General features: G+C 37.9%; 1 protein-coding gene across 4 annotated transcripts in view; it reads right to left on the reverse strand.

The window, feature by feature from the left end:
• The window catches only part of Wdpcp (WD repeat containing planar cell polarity effector), a 363,888-nt gene that overhangs the window by 257,059 nt on the left and 79,964 nt on the right, over positions 1–26,865 (reverse strand). Inside the window, exons 2-8 of one of the 4 annotated variants that reach the window (XM_085829087.1) lie at positions 25,676–25,804; positions 14,224–14,277; positions 10,053–10,137; positions 6,725–6,772; positions 5,822–5,872; positions 2,693–2,763; positions 2,375–2,434 (exon numbers count right to left, since the gene is read on the reverse strand). In XM_085829087.1, coding sequence (XP_085685213.1) covers positions 2,375–2,434; positions 2,693–2,763; positions 5,822–5,872; positions 6,725–6,772; positions 10,053–10,113 — 291 coding nt within the window. In that variant the 5' untranslated portion in view covers positions 10,114–10,137; positions 14,224–14,277; positions 25,676–25,804. The remainder of the gene's footprint in view (positions 1–2,374; positions 2,435–2,692; positions 2,764–5,821; positions 5,873–6,724; positions 6,773–10,052; positions 10,138–14,223; positions 14,278–25,675; positions 25,805–26,865) is intronic. The other 3 variants (XM_021175452.3, XM_029483315.2, XM_021175454.3) reach the window with 3 other exon arrangements.

A 26,865-nucleotide genomic window follows, 5' to 3' on the forward strand; every position in this document is an offset into this window, starting at 1 on the left:
GTGAGAGACACTGCCTCAAAAATGAGAAGGTGTAAGAGGAAGGCATCCAAAGTCTTCCTGGCATCCACATGCTGTGCACCTTCACCTAAGTCTGTCTACATCTCTTACAACACAACACACCACATCACACACACACATACACACACACAGAGACACACACATGCACACATGCACTCACACATGTGCACACACTCCAGAAACATGTTTTCTAAGAGTAATAAAATCTGCATGGTCAACTGCTGCCGTGTTAGGACTGAACATACAGGGAAAGCACTAATAGAATTTAAGTACGTGAGGTTTGAGGAACTGTTTTGGAACTCAGAGAGGCTGATGAAAGAGTTTAAATTACATTATGACCAAGTGTAATTTGATAAACCCTAATGAAAATTTAACAAAAAGGGCTAACAGACCCTTTCCTTAAACTGAAATTCTAGCTTGAAGACCAAATTATTTTTAACTTGCTATGATATCAGAGATCTTGAGAAATGGAACTCATGTACATTTTTTTTTAAAGATCTAGTGAAACTCTTGCCTGACAGATAATGTTAGGAAGTCTCCCAAAGGCCCTAAAGATATAAGGATTGGCTTGGATTTGTGGGCACAGAGAAAGTTATCTCTCAAAAATATATCAAGAATGTGCTAAGAGTAAAGGTCTATTTTAGAAAAATTTTATCCGTCATAAAAATAAAAATAAAACAGAACACAAGATTCAGTAAATCCCACTAGGACTGCCAAAAGTAGACCCTCTGGTATACCAGCCAGAGCCACTAAGGCTGTCTATTATAAATTACAAAAACAATTTTTGCAAACATTCTGTCATTTAAAAGAATTTTCAGAGTTGAATGAATTCAGTAATGAAAGATTTCCTTTCTGTAACATGTGAACAACACAAAAACATTGACATTAAATTAAAAAGCAATGAAATCTATCTAAACATGATCATCTCCCTGGGATGCTCCACTGCATTTTTTAAAAGACCTGACATGTTCCAACTCACCAGGTGATGGTAAGGGTGGAGGCCATGAGGCACACCTCTTAATGTAGGTGGGAGGCTTGCCCTCCAGTCAAATAATTTTGAACCTGTTTTTGCAGTGAGCAATGGCATTAGGAACTCCAAGTTTAAACCGAACTGAGTCTGAAACTTACTGGAGCACATCTGATATTCAAGCTTGAAGATCTCATCACATATTTCTATGCAAATGACATTAAACAATGGCATCCTTTTGAAGAGTATTCTAAGGAGAATTTAACAAGTGTTATAGTTCTGAAAATATTCACTCAGCCTTGTAAATAGTCTAGAAAGTAGGAATTCATGCCAGATGACAAGGTAACAGTTAACCTCCATTACTAAAGGGAGAACAGTTTAGACAAACAATGAAATGTTCTGAAGAAAATTAGAAATAACTAAAATAATAGTCTATGTTATGTTTGTAATTACTATGAATTTGATGCTAGGAGGTTTATGGATAGAACAATGGGCGTAACCTATAAACAAGAATGTTCACACATTTAAAAAATTGTAATGGAAAGGACAAAAAATAAAATTGAAACAGTATATTTGATTCTAAAACTAAATTATAATATTATTGGTAGTGATGATACAATGTACACATTCAGATCACTTAATTATCCTTTTTTTTTCAAAAGCCAGTAAATTTTCCCAAGCAAGTGGTATTTTTATGTACATCAGCAAGGCTAAGAAGGCATTTGTCCCTTATTTTATAATCAATGTGTGTTAATTATGATGTCCTGATAATGTTCTAAATCTAGGCTTGCTGAGCACAAGGCTGTCCAATAGAACTTGTTGCCGTGGAAATGGTCTATATCTGCATCCTTGACTGCCAGGAACTTAAACTGGGGAGAGCTGTAACTGAGAAATTGAAATTTTAATTTTATTTTAAAATAGCCACATATGACGAGTGTCTACCACATTAAAACATATAGCTTAGATGGTCAAAATTCGAGACTAACTCTGTTAAATTAGGCTTCACTCTTATTTACTTATCCATTTCCATAAACATGCTGTTCATAAATGTTTATAAGAATACTACACTGAAATTTTTTTGTCCTATGGTGTCACTGTCATTTAGAAAAACATGCCAGTGAATATCTAATATTACACCCAGATAACCACAAGTGAAAAACACTGCCTGCAAAGACTCGTATCAGTGTTTGTAGATGTCAATACTACCACACTTGTTAATGAGGTAGCTTGGTGGCTGTGTCAGTCTGTCTAATGTGCACTTTAGAATGACTAAAATTCAAACTCTGAAATATCCACTTGTGACAATTTTTTCCCATGATCTATCGTAACCCAAGGCTACCCATTATCACATGGCTTTCTTTGGGCTCCACTGCTTGTCAACCATTTTACCTGGCAGATGTATTTGCTCTTCCATTTGCTCAGCACACACGGACTGCTTTGCATCAGTTCCTGAAAGACAACAGAAAAGGAGAGCACAGTTGGTTACACGTGTTGTCATTATCAGTTAAAGTGCTTCTGATCTGCAAGGAAAGAAAAAGAAGGCAATCAACAAGCCACACAAAGCCCCAAGTGTGTGGCAAGCTCTCTCTAGACAAAAGCACAGCCATCATCGCCGCAAGAGCCAGCCCTTTATGAAAATTACATCTGTTGAAAGATGTTCTAAAACAGATTTGTTTGCTCCCATTTTTGAAACCTTTTGAAAGATACCTCCAACTCCTTCAGTGAATCTCGAAGTTTTTCTGGGCGTCTATTTTTGAGTGTCCAAGGATAATCTCGTGCTGGCAAATGAAACATGTACAACAGTTAGTTAAAGATGATTTAAATAAGGAACCTCTGCTTAGCAGTGTGGTTTGGAGGATTAAAATAAGACACCCTGTAATTGAGAGGAAGTGGACTTCAGCTCTATCACTAAATGACAGTCTTCAAAAGGCTTTGTTACAGAAACAGGATTTTTTTTCCCACAAACTAATCCCCCTGATTATAATTCTGTGATGACAACCAACAAGACTGAGAGACCCTTGAGACACGTTGGTAGGCTAAGGGTCTAGCATTATATAGAGAGAGCAAATAGCCTCATTTTTATAATTTAAGTAATTTTTTTGTGAAAATAGTCAAAATTCGACCCAAAAGAAATTCCAGCTCATGCAAGTGGCCAACTCAGACCTGAAACCTAACTATGGTGAGAAAAGAAGCTGAACATAAAAGCAATATGTAGAAAATTATTTTAAATATGACCAAATCATTAAGTACTTCAATTCTGGAGATCCAATTTTTAAGAAATAGGTATTATGTCAGGCAGTGGTGGTACATGCCTTTAATCCTGGCACTTGGTAGGCAGAGGCAGGTGGATCTCTATGAGAAAGCTACACAGAGAAACACTGTTTCGAAAAAAACAGTAACCAGCAAAACCAAAAATAGGTGTTAGAGATGTTCTTTGAAATAATTCTCTCAAACATAAACACCAACTGAGCTACAAACCTACAAGGTGTACCCTACAAATCTACAAGGGTGCCCTGCCTGAAAGATATGCTAGTGCACAAGAGAGGCACAAATCTTGTGGGGGTAACCAAGGAGTAATCTGATCTGACATAAGGCCCACTCCATGAGATAATACCCATTCCTGCCAATGGTTGGATGACAGAGATTCTGAGACCAGACATCTTAAGGAACAAGTAGAGAACTAAATACTACTGTTCTTACAAAAATGAAAAAACAAAGCACTCCCAATGTCATTCTGCTAAACTTAGAAATCGGTGCCTTGTTCAGTCATCATCAAAGCAGCTTCCTCCTACAGTAGACAGGAACAGATACAGAGAGCCACAGCTAGACGTTATGCAGAGAGCGAGAGAGCTTGAAACACTCAGCCTTAAATGGGGATGTCTCCACCAAATCCCTCCTCAGGGCTCAGAAACCCAGCAGAAGAGAAGGTGGAAAAAGGCTAAGAGCCATAGGGGATGCAGGACACCAAGAAAACAAGGCTCTCTAAATCAACATAATCAAAGCTGGCGTGAACTCACAGAGACTAAGATAGCAAGACAGCAGCCATAACACAGGGCCCCACAGCTCTGCTCTAGGTCCTCTGAGAATATTTGATGACTTCTAATTTAGTGTGTTTATGGGCTTCCTAGGTATGGGGATGAGGGGGTCTCTGATTCTTGTGACTTCTCTTGGGCTCTTTTCCTTCTGTTTGGTTTGTCCAATTTCCAATGTGTTAGCTTTTGTTTTATATTATTACATATTATTTTATTATGTTTTATTTTATTATTATCCCTTAGGAGCCTGCTTGTTTTCTAATGAGAGACAGAAAGGGAATGGATCCATATGGGAGGGGCTGGAAGGAGCAGAGAGAGAGGAAGCAGTAATCAGGATATATCATGTGAAAAAAAAAATCTATTTTCAATAAAATGAAAAATAAGATAATTCTAAAATCTATGCTAGAATTCAGTAACAATATACCTTTAGTTTGTTTTAAATAATTTCAATTGAAAGGTTATTTAGGGAAGGTACAAAGTGAGCCTAAAACTAAATATCTTTTAAAAATTAATAAAATTGGGGCAGAGGTCTAACTCAGGGATAAGGCACTTGCCTAGTATATGTGAAGCCCTGGGTTCCATCTCCAGCACCCACCACATACACATGAATACATGCTACACAAATAATATTAATAGCATATTAAACTCATTAAAATACAAATTGATCTTTATAGCCTCATATTTAATAATTATGAAAAAGAAGTGTATATATAAATGTACATGTCACGTGTGCATATACAAATAATATATAGCATATATAGATATTTAAATTTGAGAGTAAAAATTGCTATGTATCTTATTTCAGCAAATTAATTTGGCTCTATAAACATAATTTTGATGTGTAGAACATATGTACAAATTTTAAGATATGTGTTACAGATAGCAATGCAGTATTCTAAAAATTAAATGTCAGTTTAATCACTTAAAATAAGGAAAGAGGGAAGGCTTTTCAGATTTAGCCATATTCCAAATAAAACTTTAAATTACATTAGCTTTAAATCATTAAACCTATATAGTGATATAGTTATACATACAACATACTTGAGACTAACAACAACTAAATAAAATGCTGATATAACAAATCTCACTTTATTAAAAATAAGCACAACAGCATTGGCAAGATGGCCCAGAAGGTGCCAAGTGCCCACTGCACAGACTGACAATCTGAGCTCAATTTCTGGGACCAACATGGTGGAAGGAGAAAACCAATTCTCTGATTTTCACACATATGCTATAGTACACACCAGAACACACAGTCATGCGTACACATACATACACACACAATCATAAAATAAAAATGTTAAAAATAGTAAAATATGTTAATACCTTAGGCAAAATATGAATACTTAAGTGATATCAGAATTTGAGCATGATTTATGATCATTTTCAAACACAAAAATTAGGTGACAGATATATAAATTTTACTACAGAACTTGCATGATTGATAAATCAGGTCATTGTATATACCTTGAACATTTATATTTTTATTAGCCAGTTAAATATTTCAGATAAAATCATTTATTTAAAAATATTAAGTGAAAATACACATAATTTTAAGTTTGTGTTTACACAAGCATATATCCTACCAAAATTTTACATGGTAAATATTTTGGTGACTTAAATTAGAAAAACCTAACACATACAATTATTATGTGATTGAGTTCAATATAGAAACAATGAAAATTAGTAATTATAAGAAACGTGGACAGAATAGCATTTACAATTTGTGCAGAAAACAGTTCAATGGTAACATAATACTCTCTATTTTTCTAATAATTTAAATATATTCATAAGGTAAACTTACATTCTGCCAGCCTTTGTTTTTCTTCTAAGTTACCATGCTCTGTTGCTGATACTGTAGCAAAGGAAAGACAAAAGAGGTGGGGCTTGTTTTCATTACAGTGTCTTGTATTTGTAATGGGTGCACAGACAATAGATTGTTGCAGACACTGAGATTAATACATGATGCTAAGCTTTAAAAAGGACAGTTGAGAGAGAATGTCACAATGTGTGCTTGCATGCCATAGAAGCCATTTCCTTACTGTGCAGTGAAAAGGCTTATACAGCACAACAGGTGGGCCAATATTCTGAGCTTCCAATCTCATCAAACAGGAAAGGGAACTGCAACGGAGCCCAGAAGAGAAGCCGATGCATCTGTCATCAGAGCTCTGAAGTCAGCCTATTAACTGCCATGCTAAGCACACAGGGTGCTCACACAGCCTCCACTTCAACGAAGAACAGAACAGGAAGTAACTCTAGCTAGGAGACCTTTTGGCCCATCATAAAACTTCTGGGATTAACAGGATTAATCAGATAAAGAAAATTGATCATTCACTCAGAAATGTCTATTTCAGATATCAGGTGAGGATCCGGGAGGCCAGCATCACGGGACCAATGCATTAACAATGCCCTCTGCTGGGGCACCAATAAATAAATGTGAAGAGACTGTCCTGTTATCAGCCTGATCAGCAACAAAATGAAAATGCCCACGTTCTTCTACAACATTTTCTCAGTACTGCTTTATTTTTGATTGATCAGATATTAATCTTAGCATTTTTCTCTTTAAAAAAAAGTACTGCTGAAGTACTGCTCTTAAAAGTTTAGAATTTATCTAAAGCTCATAAACACAGAGTTTTTAATGTTCTACTCCATTTCTAGGAACATCTCATTTATAAAACGAGTGAAGTAGAATAGGTGAGTACTTTACCTGATGGATCTTTCTTGTCATAGTACTGGTAGACGCCGATGTCTCTATCTATAGAGAGAAAGAAAGAACATTAAATTATGGTAAAAGTTCTGGAGAGTAAGAAGCCAAATCATACTATATCAGAGGGGCCTGTGGGGAGAGGCACAGAAACAGCCTCCTTATGTTACTAGAAATAAAATAGCTCAAAAGCATCTGGACACGGGTTCATCTATTCTAGGGATATGCAGAAACTGGAAACTTTATCGATCTAATGAGAAAATCAGAATGGCAGAAGGAACCACACAGAACTAGAATGGCATGGGGGGGATTAGTAAAGAACTGAAATCAAGGAAGACCAAGTTTTCTCTTTCACACTTCCTCTGATATTTTTCACAGGGCGCTACCAAAAGGAACTGCCACTAAGCAATGCCAAATGAAGTCAGTGGATGGAAGAAAATGCCCTAGCTGTTGGATTCCGAGCTGTGGCTTGCTTTCCTCCAATTTAGCTCAGAAATCTAGTTCCTATCCTATAGCATTTGGGAGGAAATCTGCAAGAAGAAAGGAGGGATTACTGGGAGCTGTGGATAATTTTTTATCCGAAACTTGTTTAGAGTCAAAAGGCTTCCAAACCTATTCAAATTCAGACGCTCTGCTGGGCTAGGTAAGACACAAGTGAGACTCCGCAGATGTTGAGATTGGTTTAACCAAGGGATTCTGTTCTTGCAATTTAAACAAGAGAACAGAATAATTTTCCTGTGTCTATGAATAATAAAATATCTCTTTTATTGAAGTAACACTTGTTTTCTTCCATGCAAAAATAATTCTCAGTTACTAACATAAGGAGGCTACAACTGTCTCTTATGAAGTGAAGCAGTACAGGCTGCCCCCTAGTGACTGATTGTCTCCAAACTTCTTCAAACTGAGTGATAAAACCAAAAGAAAAACATTAAGTAAAACTGCTATAATTAAGTCTGCAAAGAAGTAACAGTCATGTGTACTTGATATACTCGATACTCAATACTCATATACTAAAGCTATATTTTTATTAATTGTGAAATTAAGACATAATTTTAAAGAGTGCAATTGGATGTCAGTTAGATGGAAAACGTCTACCAAAGACTAAGAGACTGAGGCCCCTTGAGTACTTACAATAATTTGTTAGGCTGAGCAGTGATTTCAGGAGTGTGCTCACTTTTTGATAGTTCACAGCATACTCTTACAAACTGTACACTTTTCAGTACATATGCTACACTTCAATTTTAAAAGTTTCTTGTTATTTAAAGCTATGAGTTAAGAGCTGCAGACATTACATATGCAAGCAATATTTCCTATTAAAACCCATAGCTTATAATTACAATAACATTTCCTACATCAATATATTTACGACTCTAACATAGGACTAGGAAGATCTTAAGGGACCTTGAATTCCATGCACAAATCTGGCCTTAGTGGCCTGGCTAAGTGAGACTGAACGTAAGTGAGACAAGGGAATCCACACAGGAAGACCTGTTCAAGAAGGACCAGGGCTGGATGAGGAAGATGCCCATGCAGTAATCAGATGGTGCAATCTGTTATAGCCTCTGCAGGCACAAAGCATATACACTGGGGGTAACAGCCTGGTGTGGAGATGAGCAAGACAAGGAGGTCATCTAACTTGTGCTAGGATCACATGGAGTGAGGGTGTCCACATAGGGAGAGTGGACCCAGGAATTCACAATGAATATCTAAGAGGGACTGACTGGGTAACTACAGTTGTAGAAGCAATGAGATTCCTTCTGTCTGACAAGAAGCATCTGCATATGAAACACAAGAAAAATATTTTCTGAGACAGTTTTTCACTTCTAATGTTAAAGTTTGTTTCTTGTGATATACATTCAATTTTAAAGGAGATCAGTTCAGCATTTCTTAGCATCTGTATTTGGATTTTGCTTCGTGAATCCAGCCCTTTCCTTAGTTTTATTTTCTTTCCCTTTCCTACTTCATCTTTGTTTTTCCAGAACCCCTTTCACCTGTTTTCTTTTTATTACTGTCTTCTTTCCTGTAGAAACGATCAGGTGTCTGATGATTCCCCAGCTCTCTCAGAAGTGATGCTCTGGACATCTCCTGATGCCTTCCAACCCGGAACAGGTTTCACTCAGTAGGCTTCATTGACCAGCCAGGGGCCAGAGTGATTTGCACAAGACCACTAAAACATCAGTGTAGATGTTTTCTTCTGGGAGGTCGGGCAGTAACCCCAGGAAAGGATTCTATTTCCAAGCTCCTTCTTTCTTGGCAAATATACAGGTCAGAAAACATCCTCGGAAGCGAGGGTGATGAAGAAGACCTCAATCATCAACACATCAGCTTCAATTCCTCTGCTTTCAGTTCAGCAGGTCTTCCTCCAGTGGCTTTGGTGTCTAGGGTTTGGAGCCTCCTTAATTAAGTATTTCCACATCATGGAGGTGTCTCATTCCTTTCTGCAGGCGTGCATCCCCTTGGCTGTCAGCCTGGTGCCACATCCTCATCTTCTGCAATGCATACTCCTCAAGTTTCTGCACCCTCCCAAAGTTCTCGTCTATAATGGCTGTCACTGGAATTCTCTTCTCCAGGCAAAAGGTGTCTGATTGCTGGTGTCCTTTTCCTAATCTCAAGTATAGTGCATTTATGCATCTTTATTTTAATTCAGTTAATCTTATTTTAAAAGGGTTTTGGGAAGAAGAAAATATGTATCAAATTTTAAACTAGAAATTCCATCTCTATATACCTTAAGGAAAAACTGAAACATTATATTCATGTTATTGTACATTCAATATTTTTTAAAAAGTACTTTATAAGATATAAAAGTAATGTAAGTAAAAATGTATTTCTAAAAATATTACTCTGGATAATTGAAATAGAAGAGTATTTTTATAAGTTGTTTTCTAATAAAATATATCTTAGCCTATAGTATTAATAAACATTGTTAAAACAAAATTATATTATTTCCACTCAAGAAACACATACAAAACACAAAGAACATAAACCTACATCTCAGGTACATATTTAAAATGTTTTTAATATCAAACAGAAATGTATTTTTATGAGCTAGCCTGCAAAATTGTATGACCATATACCAGTTGAACAAGCCCAATTTTAAAAACTGAAGGTATGTATCTTTAGGATGAGCTAGTAGATTAGTAAGATTTATTTCATAACTCAGGCCAAAAAATAAATTAATAGGGGTATTTAAAGGAAGCTTTTTCATTACCCAGGTTTTCACTGAGGATGAAAAGAGAGACTCCAAGTCTATATGGCAAGCCCAGGCCCCAGCTTTGCCAGTTCTTGTGACAGAGCATAAGAGACTGAAGAGGCCTAACCAGAGCTCACTTACCCGCAATGTGTAAGGTGCTTTTCAGAGACCACAGGTGTAGTTCAGTCAAGCAGAAAGACATCTGACAGCAGAGGAAATCTCTGTCCTGTTCAAAGTAATTAGGGAGGAAAGGAGTACCAATTAACTATTTTATATTGTCAACTATAATCTAAACCCCTTTTAAAAATAATATTTGGGATATGGTCCATTAGATTAAACACATTTTCATTTATTCAGTTAACCATACAGAAATAAGCTCTAGAAAAAGAAAAATATACTTCTTTTCCTGAATTTACTATGTCGTCACATTGAGGGATGTGGTAAAGAGACTATCTATATTTGTGTGTTCAATATCATATGTTTGATTACAGCTCTACACATACTTAGAATTATTTAGTGTATGAACATCTTCTAAGACATAAGTTTTAGGAGAAGTAGGTCTTCTATGTGGTTACTGAGTACAGGCACATACGTTTTAATATATGAAGTAAATATTTTAGATACCCTACACATAAACAGACTACTACAATGGAATATGCAAGGTAAATGGTGTATAGTTACTATCATATGAGGTACAGTTACTTAAACGCAAACTGTATAAAACTTCATTACTATTCATATAGTAAGATGCATATTATGATAGACAATCCAAGCATATTTTAAAAAGCAGAATAGTTAAATATACATCCTGAATTTCTTCCTAAGTTTAGGAGCAGGGACAAGTAACATACACTATTGATGCTTTAAAAAAAATCTTATAAGACCTCATCAATTTGGGCTGATTAGGAGAAGGATAGTGAGACTCTGGAAAAAGTTCACATTTTAAAAGTATTAAAATAAATTTATATAACTTTCCAATATTTGATTAGAAATTCATATAGCATATGATATATATTAGAAATATAAATATCAATTTAAACTAAGTACATTTTAGAAACTACAAATAAACCTAGAAATAAACCTAGAAAACAAATGTGAAACTATTTTAAGACTACTTTTAACAGATGCAAGGACTCTTCAGCTCCTTTAACATTAGGAGTGACTAAAACATTTCCCACATTATTCATATGGGTAATAACCCAAAGTAATTTTAGACTTAATAGAAACTTCCCTTGCCCTCGCTTCACCTCCACAGAACGAGGATATAATCACAACCATCAAGAAACATGTGTTCTGCAAACAGACACTATGTTCCGTGCACTAAAGAGGAAAAATGAAAAATGTGATTACTTAAAAGTGGGACCCAATTCTGCCTCAACAGCAGAACTGTGAGAAACCTCAGAGGTTGAAATTTTCCCATAGGTCTTCAAGAGAAGCACAGGATCTCAATAGTTTCATGATGATGATGATGGACGAGGAGGAAGAGAAGGATGAGAAAGAGAAGGAGAAGGAAGAGAGGAGGAAGAAGAGGAGGAGATAGTGGTAGTGGTGGATAACACTAAATCTTTGTTCTAAACATGCATATCTCAACTCATTTTATCCTCCTAGTTATTTGTGGCAATCACAGGACTACAATGTGGAACTGAGGTCACACAGCCATCTGCTGGTGAAGGCAAACTTGAAACCTGCTCAGGCTCCCTCCACAGGCTCTACCAGTGTTCTGTAGGAGTATTGGTGTGTACAGAAGCACAGGAGTTTTGTACAAGGAGATAAGAATGGATCAATTCCCATTCTTCTACATGATAACCGCCAGTTGAGCCAGCACCATTTGTTGAAAATGCTGTCTTTTTTCCACTGGATGGTTTTAGCTCCCTTGTCAAAGATCAAGTGACCATAGGTGGGTGAGTTCATTTCTGGGTCTTCAATTCTATTCCATTGATCTACCTGTCTGTCACTGTACCAGTAGCATACAGTTTTTATCACAATTGCTCTGTAGTACAGCTTGAGGTCAGGCATGGTGATTCCACCAGAGGTTCTTTTATCCTTGGGAATAGTTTTTGCTATCCTAGGTTTTTTGTTATTCCAGATGAATTTGCAGATTGACCTTTCTAACTCAGTGAAGCCTCACACCAGTCAGAATGGCTAAGATCAAAAATTCAGGTGACAGCAGATGCTGGCAAGGATGTGGAGAAAGAAGAACACTCCTCCATTGTTGGTGGGATTGCAAGCTTGTACAACCACTCTGGAAGTCAGTCTGGCATTTCCTCAGAAAATTGGACATAGTACTATAGGAGGATCCCGCAATACCTCTCCTGGGCATATACCCAGAAGATGTTCCAGCTGGTAAGAAAGACACATGCTCCACTATGTTCATAGCCTTATTTATAATAGCCAGAAGCTGGAAAGAACCCAGATGTCCCTCAACAGAGGAATGGATACAGAAAATGTGGTATATTTATACAATGGAGTACTACTCAGCTATTAAAAACAATGAATTTATGAAATTCTTGGGCAAATGGATGTGTCTGAAGGATATCATCCTGTGTGAGGTAACCCAATCACAAAAGAAGTCACTTGATATGCACTCACTGATAAGTGGATATTAGCCCAGAATCTTAGAATACCCAAGATACAATTTGCAAAACACAAGAAAATCAAGAAGAAGGAAGACCAACCTATGCATACTTCATTCCTCCTTAGAATAGGGAACAAAATACCCATGGAAGGAGTTACAGAGACAAAGTTTGGAGTTAAAATGAAAGGATGGACCATCCAGAGACTGACCCACTCAGGGATCCATCCCATAATCAGCCACCAAACCCAGACACTATTGCATATGCCAGCAAGATTTTGCAGAAAGGACCCTGATATAGCTGTCTCGTGTGAAGCTAGGCCAGTGCCTGGCAAATACAGAAGTGGATGTTCACAGTCATCTATTGGATGGAACACAGGGCCCCCAATGGAGGAGCTAGAGAAAGTACCCAAGGAGCTGAAGGGGTCTGCAACCCTATAGGTGGAACAACAATATGAACTAACCAGTACCCCCAGAGCTCGTGTCTCTAGCTGCATATGTAGCAGAAGATGGCCTAGTCGGCCATCATTGGGAAGAGAGGCCCCTTGGTCTTGCAAACTTTATATGCCCCAGTACAGGGGAACACCGGGGCCAGGAAGTGGGAGTGGGTGGGTAGGGGAGCTGGGCAACGGAAGGGTATAGGGGACTTTTGGGATAGCATTTGAAATGTAAATGAAGAAAATATCTAATAAAAAAATTGAAGAAAAAAAAAAGAAGCACAGGAGTGTATATGGTAGTTTGATGAAAAGGATGGCGTGCTCCAAAAGTCAGCGGTAGATATAGGTGGAAAGGTAAGCAATGATAAAATTGAAATGAGTAGGAAAGAGAGCTAGGAAGGTGACTCCATTGGCAGCGCAGTGTAGTGCTGCAAGCATGAAAACATAAGTGTGAATCCCCAGCACACAAACAAAACCAGCATGGTTGTCCATGCCTGTGCTCCTAGCATTGGAATGGAGACAGGTAGGTTCCAAGAGCTCACTGGCCAACTGGTGAGCTTCCGGTTCACTGAGAGCCCTGTCCCAGATCAGAGGAGAAAAGAAGAGCCCTCTTGGTCCTGCCTGGGCTTATGCACAGGCCTACACACCTACACACTTGCATGCAAGCACCATGCACAATACACACAGAGAGGGAGGCAGGCAGGCAGGGAGTGGGGAGGGAGGGGGCAAACAAGCAAAGAAGGGATAAGAAGGAAAGCAGGCTGTAGTAATTTTTGACATGATCTTAAATTTATTTCCTTCTTGCATCAAAATATCTTCAAAGGCAGTTAATGAAGCAAAGGACCCCTCAATATCTTTATCTCAGTATCTACCCTGTGGTAACCAGATGCTGAAGTCTCCTGCATACTGACGACTTAATGAGTAAGTACTAAACAGAAAAGGGGGTTTATGAGGGAAAAGCATCCTTATATAAAGAAGACCATACACAAGAGAGGACATATGAATTACCACACACAAACAGACTGGCATTTCATTGTGTTGAACAAGGATGTGATGAAGCAGGTACATACTCCTCTGACACTGAGTATTAGTTGTCACCAACTTGTAAACTATATTACAAAATAAAACCCCTTTTCCTCACTTTAGAGTTTATTCAAATGCCAATAACAATAATTTATAGAAATGTGGGCAAAGGCAAGGCTGATTAATCTGCCTAGTTGCATAAAGACTATAAGCTATTACAAGACAAAAGTTTACAGATTAAAGACTATCGTTTTACTTACATACTAAAAGGAAACAATACCTGGAATTCTGTTTTAAGTCAATTCAGTAGAAATAAACATGCCACAGCTTTCTCCTGATAACAAAATGGAGGGTAGAAGACATTCTTAGTAGCAGTACATATTGGAGCATTACATATATATGTGTACACATATACATGTATATATGTGTGTATATATATATACATACATATGCATATATGAACATATGTATGCTATATGTTACATATTTTTAAATTTGGAAGTCATAAAATAATATTATGGAATTGGGAGAAAAGACAACATGAGCTTTGTAGAGAGCAAAGATGTCAAGGGCAAACCAGCTCATTCTTTGCATTTCCCACAGGGCAACTTGCAGAGTCAGTACAACCTCTGGCCACAGCACCAGTTCAGCACCCAGGATCATATCAGGCTGTAGTGAGGGTTAACGGTCTGCACATGTGCTGCTGCAGATGTGGTGTCCAGACTAAGCAAGCAGCATGGAGCCACAGGGCTCCTTACTCAGAGAAAAGTACGCCATGCAAGACAGAAGAGGATCTGTGCCCAGTAAAAAGCAGATATAAGTCAAGGAGAGATCCACAGCATTTGGGAAAGGATGCAGCAAGAAGCTGAAGTACATATAAGTGAAGCAGATAAAGAGAAAATGATCAGGGAGGCCACAATTAGACTCCCTCATAAACACACGGCACAATCATGTGAATCCCCCACTTAAGTGGGGCTTTGCATCAAAGGAGAGAGGGAGAGTAACAGCCATGTGTGGGTATTCATCCTTTTTTTTTTCCTTGAAATTCAATGATATGCCAGGAAAACTGTAAAAAATTGAAGAGTAAATAAATGAAGTAAATAAAATGACTTCAATAAAATCTCCAATATAACTAGATGGGAAGGGAAGAAAGAGACCAAATTAGTACCTTCCTTTAACCTCCAAGAGCCTTGGCATCTTTAAACCCATACAGGTTTTTTAAACACGTTTAAAACATCTTGCATCTTACTCAGGAATGCCACCAGTGAAAAAAGAATGCTGGTAATTTCCTGGTATGAAAAATCTGCCTGGAGGAAGTGATCAAGACTGAGCTTGTTCCATCCAAATATTATATTAGTACATAAATAGCTGTTTTGAAGTAGGAAAGAAAAGAATTTCAGAAGCACTCTGTATTTTGGAGGAATTGAAAGAACAGTCAAACAGGGGGCCCCCAAGCTGAGAAACTCTAGTCCACTTAGTGTCCTTGTGTGTTTCTCAGGGGGACCCAGGACCAGAACAAAACTAGCTGTGTCAAGCAAAAAATACAGGATCTTGAAAATAATGACTCAAAAATAACAGAAGAAATGACAACCATAATTTAAATTTTCACTCATTTTTAAGTATCTTTAACATTGTACTCTGTTTATTTCAATTATACAATACAGTCCGTTTCTGTTGTCGCAGAAGACCATTTTGTAACTCAAACATTTAGTCTTCATGACTAGATAGACAGTGTGATTTAACTTTAAGGTGGTGCTCATCTGAGGAAGAGCTGGTGGGAGCAGGGACATTGAGTACATGAGGACAGGCAGGTAAGAAAATCCTCTTAACTTCCTACTCCATCCTCCAGAGCTCCTGTGTCTGCAGGCAGGTTTCCCATCACTTGCCTCCATCTCGGTACATTAGAATTATTACTATCCACAATAACATTCAGAATAGAAATCTCTTAGCAGCATGCTTCCAGGAATGTTCTCTTGGAAAATGAATATATATTTGAGACGTAGAGACTACTTACACTTACTAAATTGCAAAATACTTGTCTCCTGCCAAAGCAGTTCTGCAGTTACCTGTCTTCTGAAGCCAGCTATTTTGACTGCTCTGAGGAGGAAAGAAAGCTTCAGGGCAAATAAAACTCTAATGTAAAACATGATAGCAGAAAAATAATGAAGCAAGAAAAAAACAGTGCTACGACACCATGGCGCCAAGGAGACATTTAAAATGGATGTATAGTAGCTGAATACTTCAGGGGCCTGAGGGGATCTTTCTCAGGAACATACACTTGCTACTTATCATATATTTCCTTGAGGTATCTAATTGAAAATATTTAAAAAGAACGATAACTTAATAGTAGAAATTTACATAAAACACTGGTTCGCTGCATTGTTACAATCATAATTATTTTTCGATTACATAAAATTCAGTGTGTTACCATATAATTACTTCTCTAATATTATTAGCACAGAGTATCATTAAACACTTGTTAGGTGTATTCATGAACATATCTGATCATAGACATATTACCACGATTTTTTTCCAAAAACTTTCAACACTGAACAAAACAAGCAAAGTTTATGCAAAAGGGCAGGGGAGTCTCAAAATAATAAGACCTCAAACTTGGGCTAATTTAGTGCACTGGACTACTAAGGAGCACTGCTCATTTGAGATCACAGAGACTAATTGCATCTAAATAACTGACCATAAAGAGCACTTATCTCAGATACAGCGTCTCAATTATCAAACAGTATTTAATCTGCCATAGCACACAAAACCACTGTGGAATATTAAATCTGCAATATATGCCACTTTAGCAAAATAAACAAAACGATCCAGATGCCAAGTAGATGGAATCGTTTGGTAAAGAAGTTATTATTGCTCTTTATTATTATTATTAATAATAATAATTATTATTAATTATTTTAGAAACTAGGTTTCACTATGTAGCCATCCTGCTCTGGTCCTTGAACTTTCTATGCAGACAGACTGAGCTCAAACTCACAATGTTCTACCTGCTTCTGCCTCCTGAGTGCTGGGATCAAAAGTATACACCATCAGACCCAGCTAAAGAAATAATCATATAAAGTATTTGAGGACTGGTAGAGGACTGGTGCATGAGGGAAATACAGGTTAAAAATAATGAAGGAGCAGAACACATAAAGAATTAGAAAAATGCAGGCTTAATTACATTTATTCTTACACTCTTGATTTAGTGAGCAGGTAGCACAGATAAATCAGGCTAAACAAAGGATGTCTTTGAATGTCAAATTTCAGAATTTGGACTTATGCTTACTAAACAGTGGCTAAATAGTAAAATAATGAAATGTTTCAGGTTATAATCATTGCAATATTACCTGGAGAGATGGCAAACAAGAAGAGAGGAGGATGTGTGGATACATGAGGGGCCTGTTAGAAAGACAACTGAAGTAGCAAGCAGCAAGCACTTGAATTGGAGTGGTAGTAGCTGGAATGTAAGAGAGAGAGATGGAGAGAGGGAAGGAGGAAAGCAAGGAAGGAGAGGATGAAGGAAGGAGGGAGGGAAGGTGGGAGGGAGGGAGGGAGGGAAGGAAGGAAGGAAGGAAGGAAGGAAGGAAGGAAGGAAGGAAGGAAGGAAGGAAGGAAGGAAGGGATCTTGCAGAAAGATAACAGGCCCTGGGCACTCATAATTATGGAAGTGACAAAAAGCAGATGGCTGCCAAGATGTTATGCTTCCACAAAGCCCAGGGGAGCAGGCTTGCCTCCTCATCTCAAGCTCTGTAAATGGGCCCAGAACCATCATCGACCACTGTAGTAACTGGTTCAACCACTAAGTCCACACACTTAGTTTTCCTAACCACTGCCCTTGCTACTTGGTGTCTTGTTACCCTTTAGCTCTCCCATCAGCATGAACTTAGGTTGTGACCACACGCTTTACCACAGCAAAGGACTCATGCATACTATTCTTAGCCACACTCGCTTCCCAGAAACCCCTTACCCAGACCAGTTCCTATTGGCTTACCTTATCTCACAAGAAAGAGCTGAACTAAAATACCACAGCAAAGGGGAGTCTAAGAGGAGTGAGATTTGCCCATGTTTAAAAAAAATAGTGGAATTCTGGAAACAATGGGAGACTGAGAGAGAACCATCTACATAGCATGTCTGACCAGCTAGGGAAAAAAAAAAAAAAAACACAAACCCAGAATTATAAGCACCACTTAAAATTTACGAACTGCAAAGTGAAGGTCACTGAGTGAAATTCCAGATGAAAAACATGGAGATAAATATTGGGATTATTTTACAAGATAATCATGGAAAAAATAATTTAATTAATAGTGAGTCAGGAATGCTATGAAAGTAAGGCATGTGCGGGGAGTTATATTGTGATCAAACTTGCTAGCTTTGAATTTGAATGCAGAGATGATCTCAATATGATTTAATAGGAAATCATGTTTTATCAAGGGCACAGAATTAAGCCTGCTACAAAAGGGTGTGGTTCCACTGTTCTGATTTCTGGGCCCTGGGCCAAACATGCCTTTATTCTAATCCTACTATGATAAATTCACCCAAATCATTTAGCCTCTCTGCCTCAATTTCCCCACATGCACAAACAGGGATAATGATATTGACCTACATTTGCAAGGATGTTGTAAGCATTAATTAGTGTTGTACAATGCTTTGAAGATGAGAAGGGCTGAGCATTATAAATGAGCATTACATAACTAGCTACCTATAATGTGAGGATTTTATCCTTTAATTTTATTCAAGCAGCAGTTATCAAGTGATAAACTACCTGCCTTGGTGATATTCCCCTCTAATGTTTCAAATTATTATTTAAGGTGTATCTAGATACTTCCTGTGTTAAAACTGTTGTCCTTTAGCATGCACTGAATGCAGACTATCTCTCACAGACTCGTGTGCTGTAAAACAGATGTTCCTCAACAAGTGGACCTTTTTAAAGGAAGTTATGAAGCTTTGAGGCCTAGCTGGTGAACAGACCGCAGTAGGAGAACTTTAAAGTTGTACCTGCCTCCAATTCTTGTCAGGAGCTCTTTACTTCCTAATCTACCAGAATGTGAACAACCTGCACTCCCAGAGTTATGGATGGGGCTGCCTCACTACCATGCTTTTCCTGCCACAGTGGGCTTATATCTCCTGAAGTTGTAAGCCAAATAAATCCTTCCTCCTTCAAGCTATTTCAACCAGTGCTCTGTCAAAGTTACATAAAATCAGGATAGCATATAAATTTCCAGATCTTTTTGGAAGGCTCATTTTAGACTTAAATGGCAAAGGCATATTTGCTTAATAATGAGCTCCTACTCCAAGTATCCCAAAAGGGTCAAAAGGTAATAAATACTTGGGGCTAAGGAGATGAAAGCTCAATTAGTGAAATGTTTACCCTACAAGCATGAGAATCTGAGTTCAATCCCCAGAACCCATGTAAAACTTCTGACATGCTGACACATGATTATAATCCAAGAACTGGGGAAGGAAAGACAGGCAGATCTCTGAGGCTTCCTGACCAAACACTGTATTGTAATTGTTGTGCCCCAGGTCAACCTTGTCTCATAAAACAAGATGGACAGCTCTTAAGGTTGTCTTCTGGCCTCCCCATGGATGCACAGAGGTGCAAAATCGCCAACGCTTTTATCTCTGAAACTTTAAATTTAGTACACATTATTAAGTACTTGAATGGTAGAAGCAATATAAAAGTAGATCAAACAGTACTAGAAACACTTCTTACCTAATTAGTTTCACTGTCAACTGACACAGCCTACATTATCTGAGTAAGTCCTGTTTGGGGAGGGGCTGGAGAGCTGGTGCAATGGCCAAGTGGATGCTCTTCCAAAGGACCCAGAACCCACATGGCAGCTCACAATTGTGAATGTGTGTGTGTGTGTGTGTGTGTGTGTGTGTGTGTGTACACGTGTGATAAGAAACAGAAAACTCAGTGCCATTCTCTTATTTTTATATCATTGATTCCTCATGGTCAGACTCTGTCAACAATGTCATCATCTTAACTCCTATATTATGTTTACATAAACATGTAACTTCACAGATCATTAAAGTAAACAGTAGCAATTATTTGATGCATGTTACACTGTGAACTTTTTCTTAAACTGCCTGGTATCATAGCTCAAAACAGCTCTGAATAATGGCTCTTTATGTGCTATTGTTAAGCATTTTTCCTCCAACTTCTATCCAATAAATGCACATAATTTTACATGAGAAGTTGTCTTAAAGCAGGGCTGATATAGGTGTACAAGTGACCAAAAAGGCCAATGTAGTATTTTCTGAGTTTAAGTACCCTTCAAAATTCCTTTCTCTGGCTCATAAAATATTGAAAGGAAAATAATTTTCTTTCCTCTTTCTTCTTTTTAAAATTAATTATTTTATTTATTTACACTTCAAATGTTGTCCCCTTTCCAAGGTACCCCCCTTCATGAGCTCCCTACCCCATATCTCCTCCCCTTTGCCTCTAAGAGTGTGCTCTCTCACGCACCTACACATTCCCACTTTACCCTTCTAGAATCCCCCTTCTCTGGGGCAACAAGCCTCCACAGGACCAAGTGCATCCCCTCCCACTGACAAGGCAGAGACAAGGCAGTCCTCTGCTACATATGTAGCAGGGAACCTTGGATCAGCCCATACAAGCTCTTTGGTTGGGGGCTTAGTCCCTGGGAGCTCTGAGGAGAATGGCTAGTTGATACTGTTGTTCTTCCTATGGGATTGTCACCCCTTCAGCTCCTTCAGTCTTTCCTCTAACTCTTCCATGGTGTTCCCAGGCTCAGTCCAATGGTTGGCTATGAGTATCTGCATCTGTTTGAGTCAGGTGCTTGTAGAGCCTCTTGGAGGACAGCCATGCGGGCTCCTGTCTGCAAGCACATCATGGCATCAGTAATCGAATTGGGGTTTGGTGTCTGTGGATGTGATGCATCTCAAGGTGGGGTGGCCTCTGGATGACCTTTCATTCAGTCTCTGCTGCATTTTTTGTCCCTGCATTTCCTTTAGACAGGAACAATTCTGAGATTCCACCTAACACTAATCAGAATGGCTAAGATTAAAAAACAAAACAAAACTCAAGATCAAGCAGCACATGCTGGTGAGGATGTGGAAAAAGAGGAACGCTCCTCCCTTGCTGGTGGGATTGTACAACCACTCTGGAAATCAATCTGGAAGTTCTTCAGATAATTGGAAACAGTTCTACCTGAAGACCGCAGCCTCTGTTCTAGTGGCATAAATGCTATTGTGTGCACAAGCAATAAAATCACTTAGGGGAGGGGAGAAAAAGAAAAAGAAAAAGGAAAAGAAAAAGAAAAAAAAGAAAAAGAAAAAAGAGTAAAAGAAAAGAAAATATCATCCTGAGTGAAGTAACTCAGATCCAAAAGGACATGCATGATATGAACTCACTGATAAATGGATATTAGCCAAAAAGTTCAGAATACCCATGATACAGCTCACAGACCATATGAAGCTTAACAAGAAGGAAGGCCCAAGTGTACATGCTTCAATCCCACTTAGAAGGGGAACAAAATAATCACAGGAGGCAAAAAAGGGAGGGGCCTGGGTGGGAGGGGGAGGAGGAAAGGAGGGGTAGGATCAGGTATGAGAAGAGACAGGTGAGAAGCCTAGAGGGCCAGGAAAAACGAATAGAAATATTCAGCAGTGAAGGGGGGGGGAAGGGGAAAAGGAGAAAAGGGAGGTAGGTGTTAGCCACTAGAAAGACCCAGAAATGTGGGAGGCTCCCAGAAGCCCATGGAGATGACATTAGCAGAAATGCCCAACAGTGGGGAGATGGAACCTGAAACGACCACCTCCAGTATTCATTGTGTTCTAAAAGCAAGCACCACCTGTAAACAAGAAGCTCCTCCCACTCTGAAAGGAGCCTGAGCATAGCATGCAGTGCCGTGTGTCCTTTCAGAATCCCTTGGTGCACTCACATGTGCACACTCATGCCTGACTTGTTTTAGGGCTTTGTAAACCAATGTTTTACTGTACATCTATTTTGCTGCTTTTCACTGATCAGCCCAGAAAGGATACTCATGTTCCATTGAACGTGATCATAACTGACTTCACCATTCCCTTACTAAACAGCAACACGTTTCTAACATGTGCCTTGCAAATAATCGTACCATGAAAAGACATACTAACACTTTATGCTGTGGTTCCATCCATAATGATTGTATCATATAAAACTGTCACTCAACTCAGGACTTCCTCTCCCCACCCCCATCCTTAACACTTTGAAGCACTGTCAAAGTTGTACACTGTTTCAATCTGATAAGTGAAAAATATATATATATTCTTTTACTTGTAGGTTTTATTTTCTTATTCATTAATATGATCAAGCATAGTTTCACATATTTCAAATAACTCCGTTTCCTCCAAGAATTGCCCATTCCTATCTTATGCCCAACATTCTTTTTCCCATCGTATACTAATGACATTACAAACATTGGAGATAATTATCACTTAAGTTTTATAAGCCTTATACATGAAGACAATGAGAAAATACAGTTTCTCTTTTAAAGAATTGGTCATGACCCAGCTCTCTGAACTCCATTCAGCTAATAGCCTGCAAAGTGCCAAAAAGATCAGGCCCCCAGCCAGGGATGGTTTCTTTACTGCTGCAAGAGCAGGTCATTTGCTATTTCTGGATGAAGCAGACAGTGATCCCTTTCTAAGTGCTCAGAAATCCGTACACCAGTCTTACTGAAAGAGAGCAAAGGAAACTCTATTCCTTGAAGGAAAAGAAGGACTCCATTTACTTCCATGAAATAAACTGTGGCCAAATTAAAAAAAAAAAAAAAAAAAAAAACTTTCTAAGTCTCCTGTTGTACTTAAATTTGGAAAATATTTCTCTAGAGCATTCTTCAAACTGTTTAATTCACTTAGTTAAATATATCTTGTCAATTTAACATTTTCCACATGGTAAGCAGTTTTGACATTTAGACAATTTATCAATGGCTTCTTCGCTGAAGCCTGCCTTCTCTTCTTTCTACTCATTACATGCACCAAATTAAATTTCACTAATATTTAAAGATCAGTGCTGACCTTTGCACAGCCATTTTCTGGGCTCCTATTAATACAAACATCTTGTTTGCTGGTGCTCATTTTAAATATTTTGCTACACACAGTTTTCTATTATTCTAGCTCAAGTGCTTCTTTTCCATGACCTTGCAAAATTATCGGTAAAGTTTACTTTGGGCATGTTTGGAAGACAAAAAGGATGCTTGCATAAGCAAATGGCAGCAAGGGAAGAACAATAACCTCCCACCAGCAGCCAACTCCCGTACCCACCTTTCTCAACTTCAAAAGTAAGGACTTACTAGTGGTTTTCAAGGCTGTACTTTAATCACAACAATAAAAAGACAAAATAGAAATGTTTGTTATATGATAATGGTAATTCATTCTAAATTATAACTATAAATATAATTTTACATTATACTTGAATACATAGAGAGAATGTGGCTTTGAAGAGAAAATAAATTAAAATTCAGAAATAGTTCTTAAGGCTCAGTTAAAGACAAGAGAACACTGAAAGCTCTTATCTAAACCAACGCTTAAATACTGAAGTAATTTGTCAATTCAGAATTACTGTTTTAAAAAGTATATAAATCAAAGTGAGAAAAAAATGAAAGAAATACAGAAAGCCTTTCTCTACAAATAGGAGAGACACTGGGAAGTACTGAAGTGCCCCGCAGCTGCACCAACTCAACCTTGTCAGTTTCACTTGTCAACACTTCGATGACAGATGGCCAACCCCTCCTCTAAAACACAAACCTTAGTAGCTGTTGAAAGATGCGCTTCTTATAAAAAGGGGGGTAGCTCATGCAACTTGATAGTTGTATACTTTGAAATCTTTCGCTTCACACACACACACAAACTTTAAAACTTTTTTCCTGTGGCTCCTGTCAGACTTGGAAGATAAAGAACTCTGCTAATACACTGGGGCCAAGGGTGGGTAGCATTTGCAGATACTGCTGAGTGCACTTTATAACCATTATTTTATTCAACCCTCACAGGAGCTAAACCTCTGAAACTACTTGCTGTGTGGGCGTGTGCGTGCGTGCGTGCAGTGTGTATAAAAACATTTTTCCATGGAATGGGACTTTTTCCCAAGAATCTTCTTGTATATGTAATTATACCCTAAACCCCTTAATGCACGAACAAAAACAGTAGAGGAGGGAGCAAAGATCCATCAGCTTGCTAGGAGCCATCGGACCGGAAGTCCTCTCCACAGTTCCCTGTGTGGTATTCCTTCTACTCCAACTCCCTCTGAATGTCATGCACTAACTTTGCGTAGCAATAATAATAAGAAACATGGAGTCAGGAGGGGATGTGAAGGTGATCAGAGAGCAGTTAAAGGTGGTATGTAGAAAGGTGGATATAACCAAAATACATTGTATTACATGTATGAAATTCTCAAAGAATTAAATTTAAAATATATAGGAAATGGAAAACAGGATTCTCTACCTACTTTTATTTTTCTTAGAAAGCGCCTGGAGAAAGTAAAGTATGTCTCTATTTACAGACGGTTTTAACTAGCTTGTTTATAAATAATGTAATTGAATTATGTGATTAGAACTGGTATTTTTAGGCACTGAGAATTTTCACTATTATTTGCACAGCAAATATCACAGATGGACTACAAATAAAATAGAATTGGCATGTGACCGTTGCTAAGAGAGAAAGGCTGGTCAGTTCTCCTTAAGTACATGGATGGCACTCTCCAAGGGCACCCCCTGCTCAAGAACACTTGCATAACACAATTTGGGTTCTATTAGCTGAGACAGAAGGTGGAGATGAATCTGGGAGAAGTTGAGGGATGGTGAATATGATCAAAATATATGATATGAAATTCTCAAAGAGTCGAAATATTTCTTAAAAGCTCCAATGTAAATTATAATTATTTCACACCTAACTGGTAAATTAAATTATTACATCAAAAAAGTTTTCTTATCTTTAACTACCCTTGTTTGGTAGCAGCTCTCATTAACTTGCTGGCCCATCAGTCTCTGTGACGATTTCTTAAGGAAATGCAAACAAACCCTAAATTCTCTTAAGAATTCTGCAGTGAATCTTTTAATATTACGCCTGGATCTTTCTTCTGTTTCTTCCCTAATTGGTTGATTGTTTTTACTAATGGTTTGTCACAGAATTCTTACTTAAATAAAACTTTTAGTATTTTGTTTCATGAGTTGAATAGGGAACTAAATTAGATAACTTAGAAAAGAACAGTCTTTTCTTACTGAAATGAATGCCTATGAATAACCACAATGTTCCCTAGAAGAGATCAATTTCACCTTAACAGATTTAACACAGGCATACATCATCAGGGCTTACAAATGCTAAGAATTTCCTAATGAAGTTAGGAAACTATTATGATCATGTTTTGACCTAAAACCCCAACAATGATCAATAAAAACATCCTATGCTTTAGAACCCATACTCCATACCATTTCCAAAGCGGAAACAGTGAACATCTTTGGAACTCTGTGGCAACTGACAACCACTCAGTGCATGTCAGTTTCCCTCGGTTGTATTCAATAGCCATAAAGTTATGAGTCTGACTTCAGTAGCAGGTAAGGAGAAACAAAAAGTTATCAGTTTTATGGGTATCGCTTCATCTTTTAATTACTTACAGTTTAGTCTAACACATAGTTGATTAGTCTACTAAATACCAACAGCTAAGCCACCTTGGTAGGCACCTAACTCAAGATATGAAAACTCTCAGGTACCTGTCCTTGAAGAAGACCTACCTTAGTGAGGGAGGGTGTAAGGAGAACAACATGCAATTCCATCACAGTATAGCAAACAAAACAAAGCCATGTCCAGGAGGGGAGAAGTAGGCAGAAAGTTACTCCTGGATGGTAACATGATCTCAGTCACTAAAGAAACAGAAACCATATACCCATTTTCAGAACCTGCTATTTCTTCAAAGAAAACAAACCATATAATGTATATAAATTCATTATATCTCCCAAGTTCTTATGACAACTGTTTACATTTAAGTTTTTTAAAAATGTACATATCTTACAATAATGTGTATGTTTATTATAGTGAAGGTTTTAACCAGAACTTGCTATTAACTCAACAATACCTTACTGCCAATGTTAAATCAGAATTAAAGAAATATCATATGCTTGGTTTCCTTTGGTAGAAAAACTAGCTCTAAGTGACTTGGCAACATATCCAAATGAAGATAGGGAGAGGGCATGCAGATACTTTGATATACATCCAAACTCACATGAAAATGACAATAAACAATTAAGAGGGGAACCCTCTATAAAAATACAAACAGTGGAAAAAATAAATAAAACAGCTCAAGAACTCAAAGTGGAAATATATAAATAAAACACAAACTGAGGCAAATATTGTCAGGAAAGGGAAATAGAATAGTTATTAAGTGGGGGCACTGGAAGGGATCAAGAGGTAGGGTAAAGGGAGGGTACAGAGATAGATACCTAAAATTATGGGGCATTTGAGGAATAGTATGGAAACCTAGTACAGTAGAAGCTCAGATAGATAGATAGATAGATAGATAGATAGATAGATAGATTTAAAAAGGTAATTAATTAAATAAATCAACAAATAATGGGGGAGATAGAGCCCCAACTGGCTGCTTCTTGTCACCACATGAACCTCCCAGTCCTGGGAATATGTTATATCTAATTGCGTTGTTAGTCAAAAGGGTCTCACGGGAATCCAAAACAACTCATGCTGTTGTCAAGTCTATTGGTCGCTGTCCACAAACTGACAGGAAGATATCATTGCTGAAGGCTACACATACACAATTCACAGATCATGGAGAAGTCCAGCTGATAACAACATAAAACCTTTCTCATTACACTCTACAATCTTTGAACAGGAAGGTACTCTACAAAAAGTACACTACCAAAACAGAAACACCAACCCAGCCACAAACTCTTTGATCAACAATGGTGTACCT

This window comes from Mus caroli, unplaced genomic scaffold, assembly GCF_978045245.1.
Source record: "Mus caroli unplaced genomic scaffold, Mus_caroli_1 scaffold_13, whole genome shotgun sequence".
NCBI classification, from domain to species: Eukaryota; Metazoa; Chordata; class Mammalia; order Rodentia; family Muridae; genus Mus; species Mus caroli.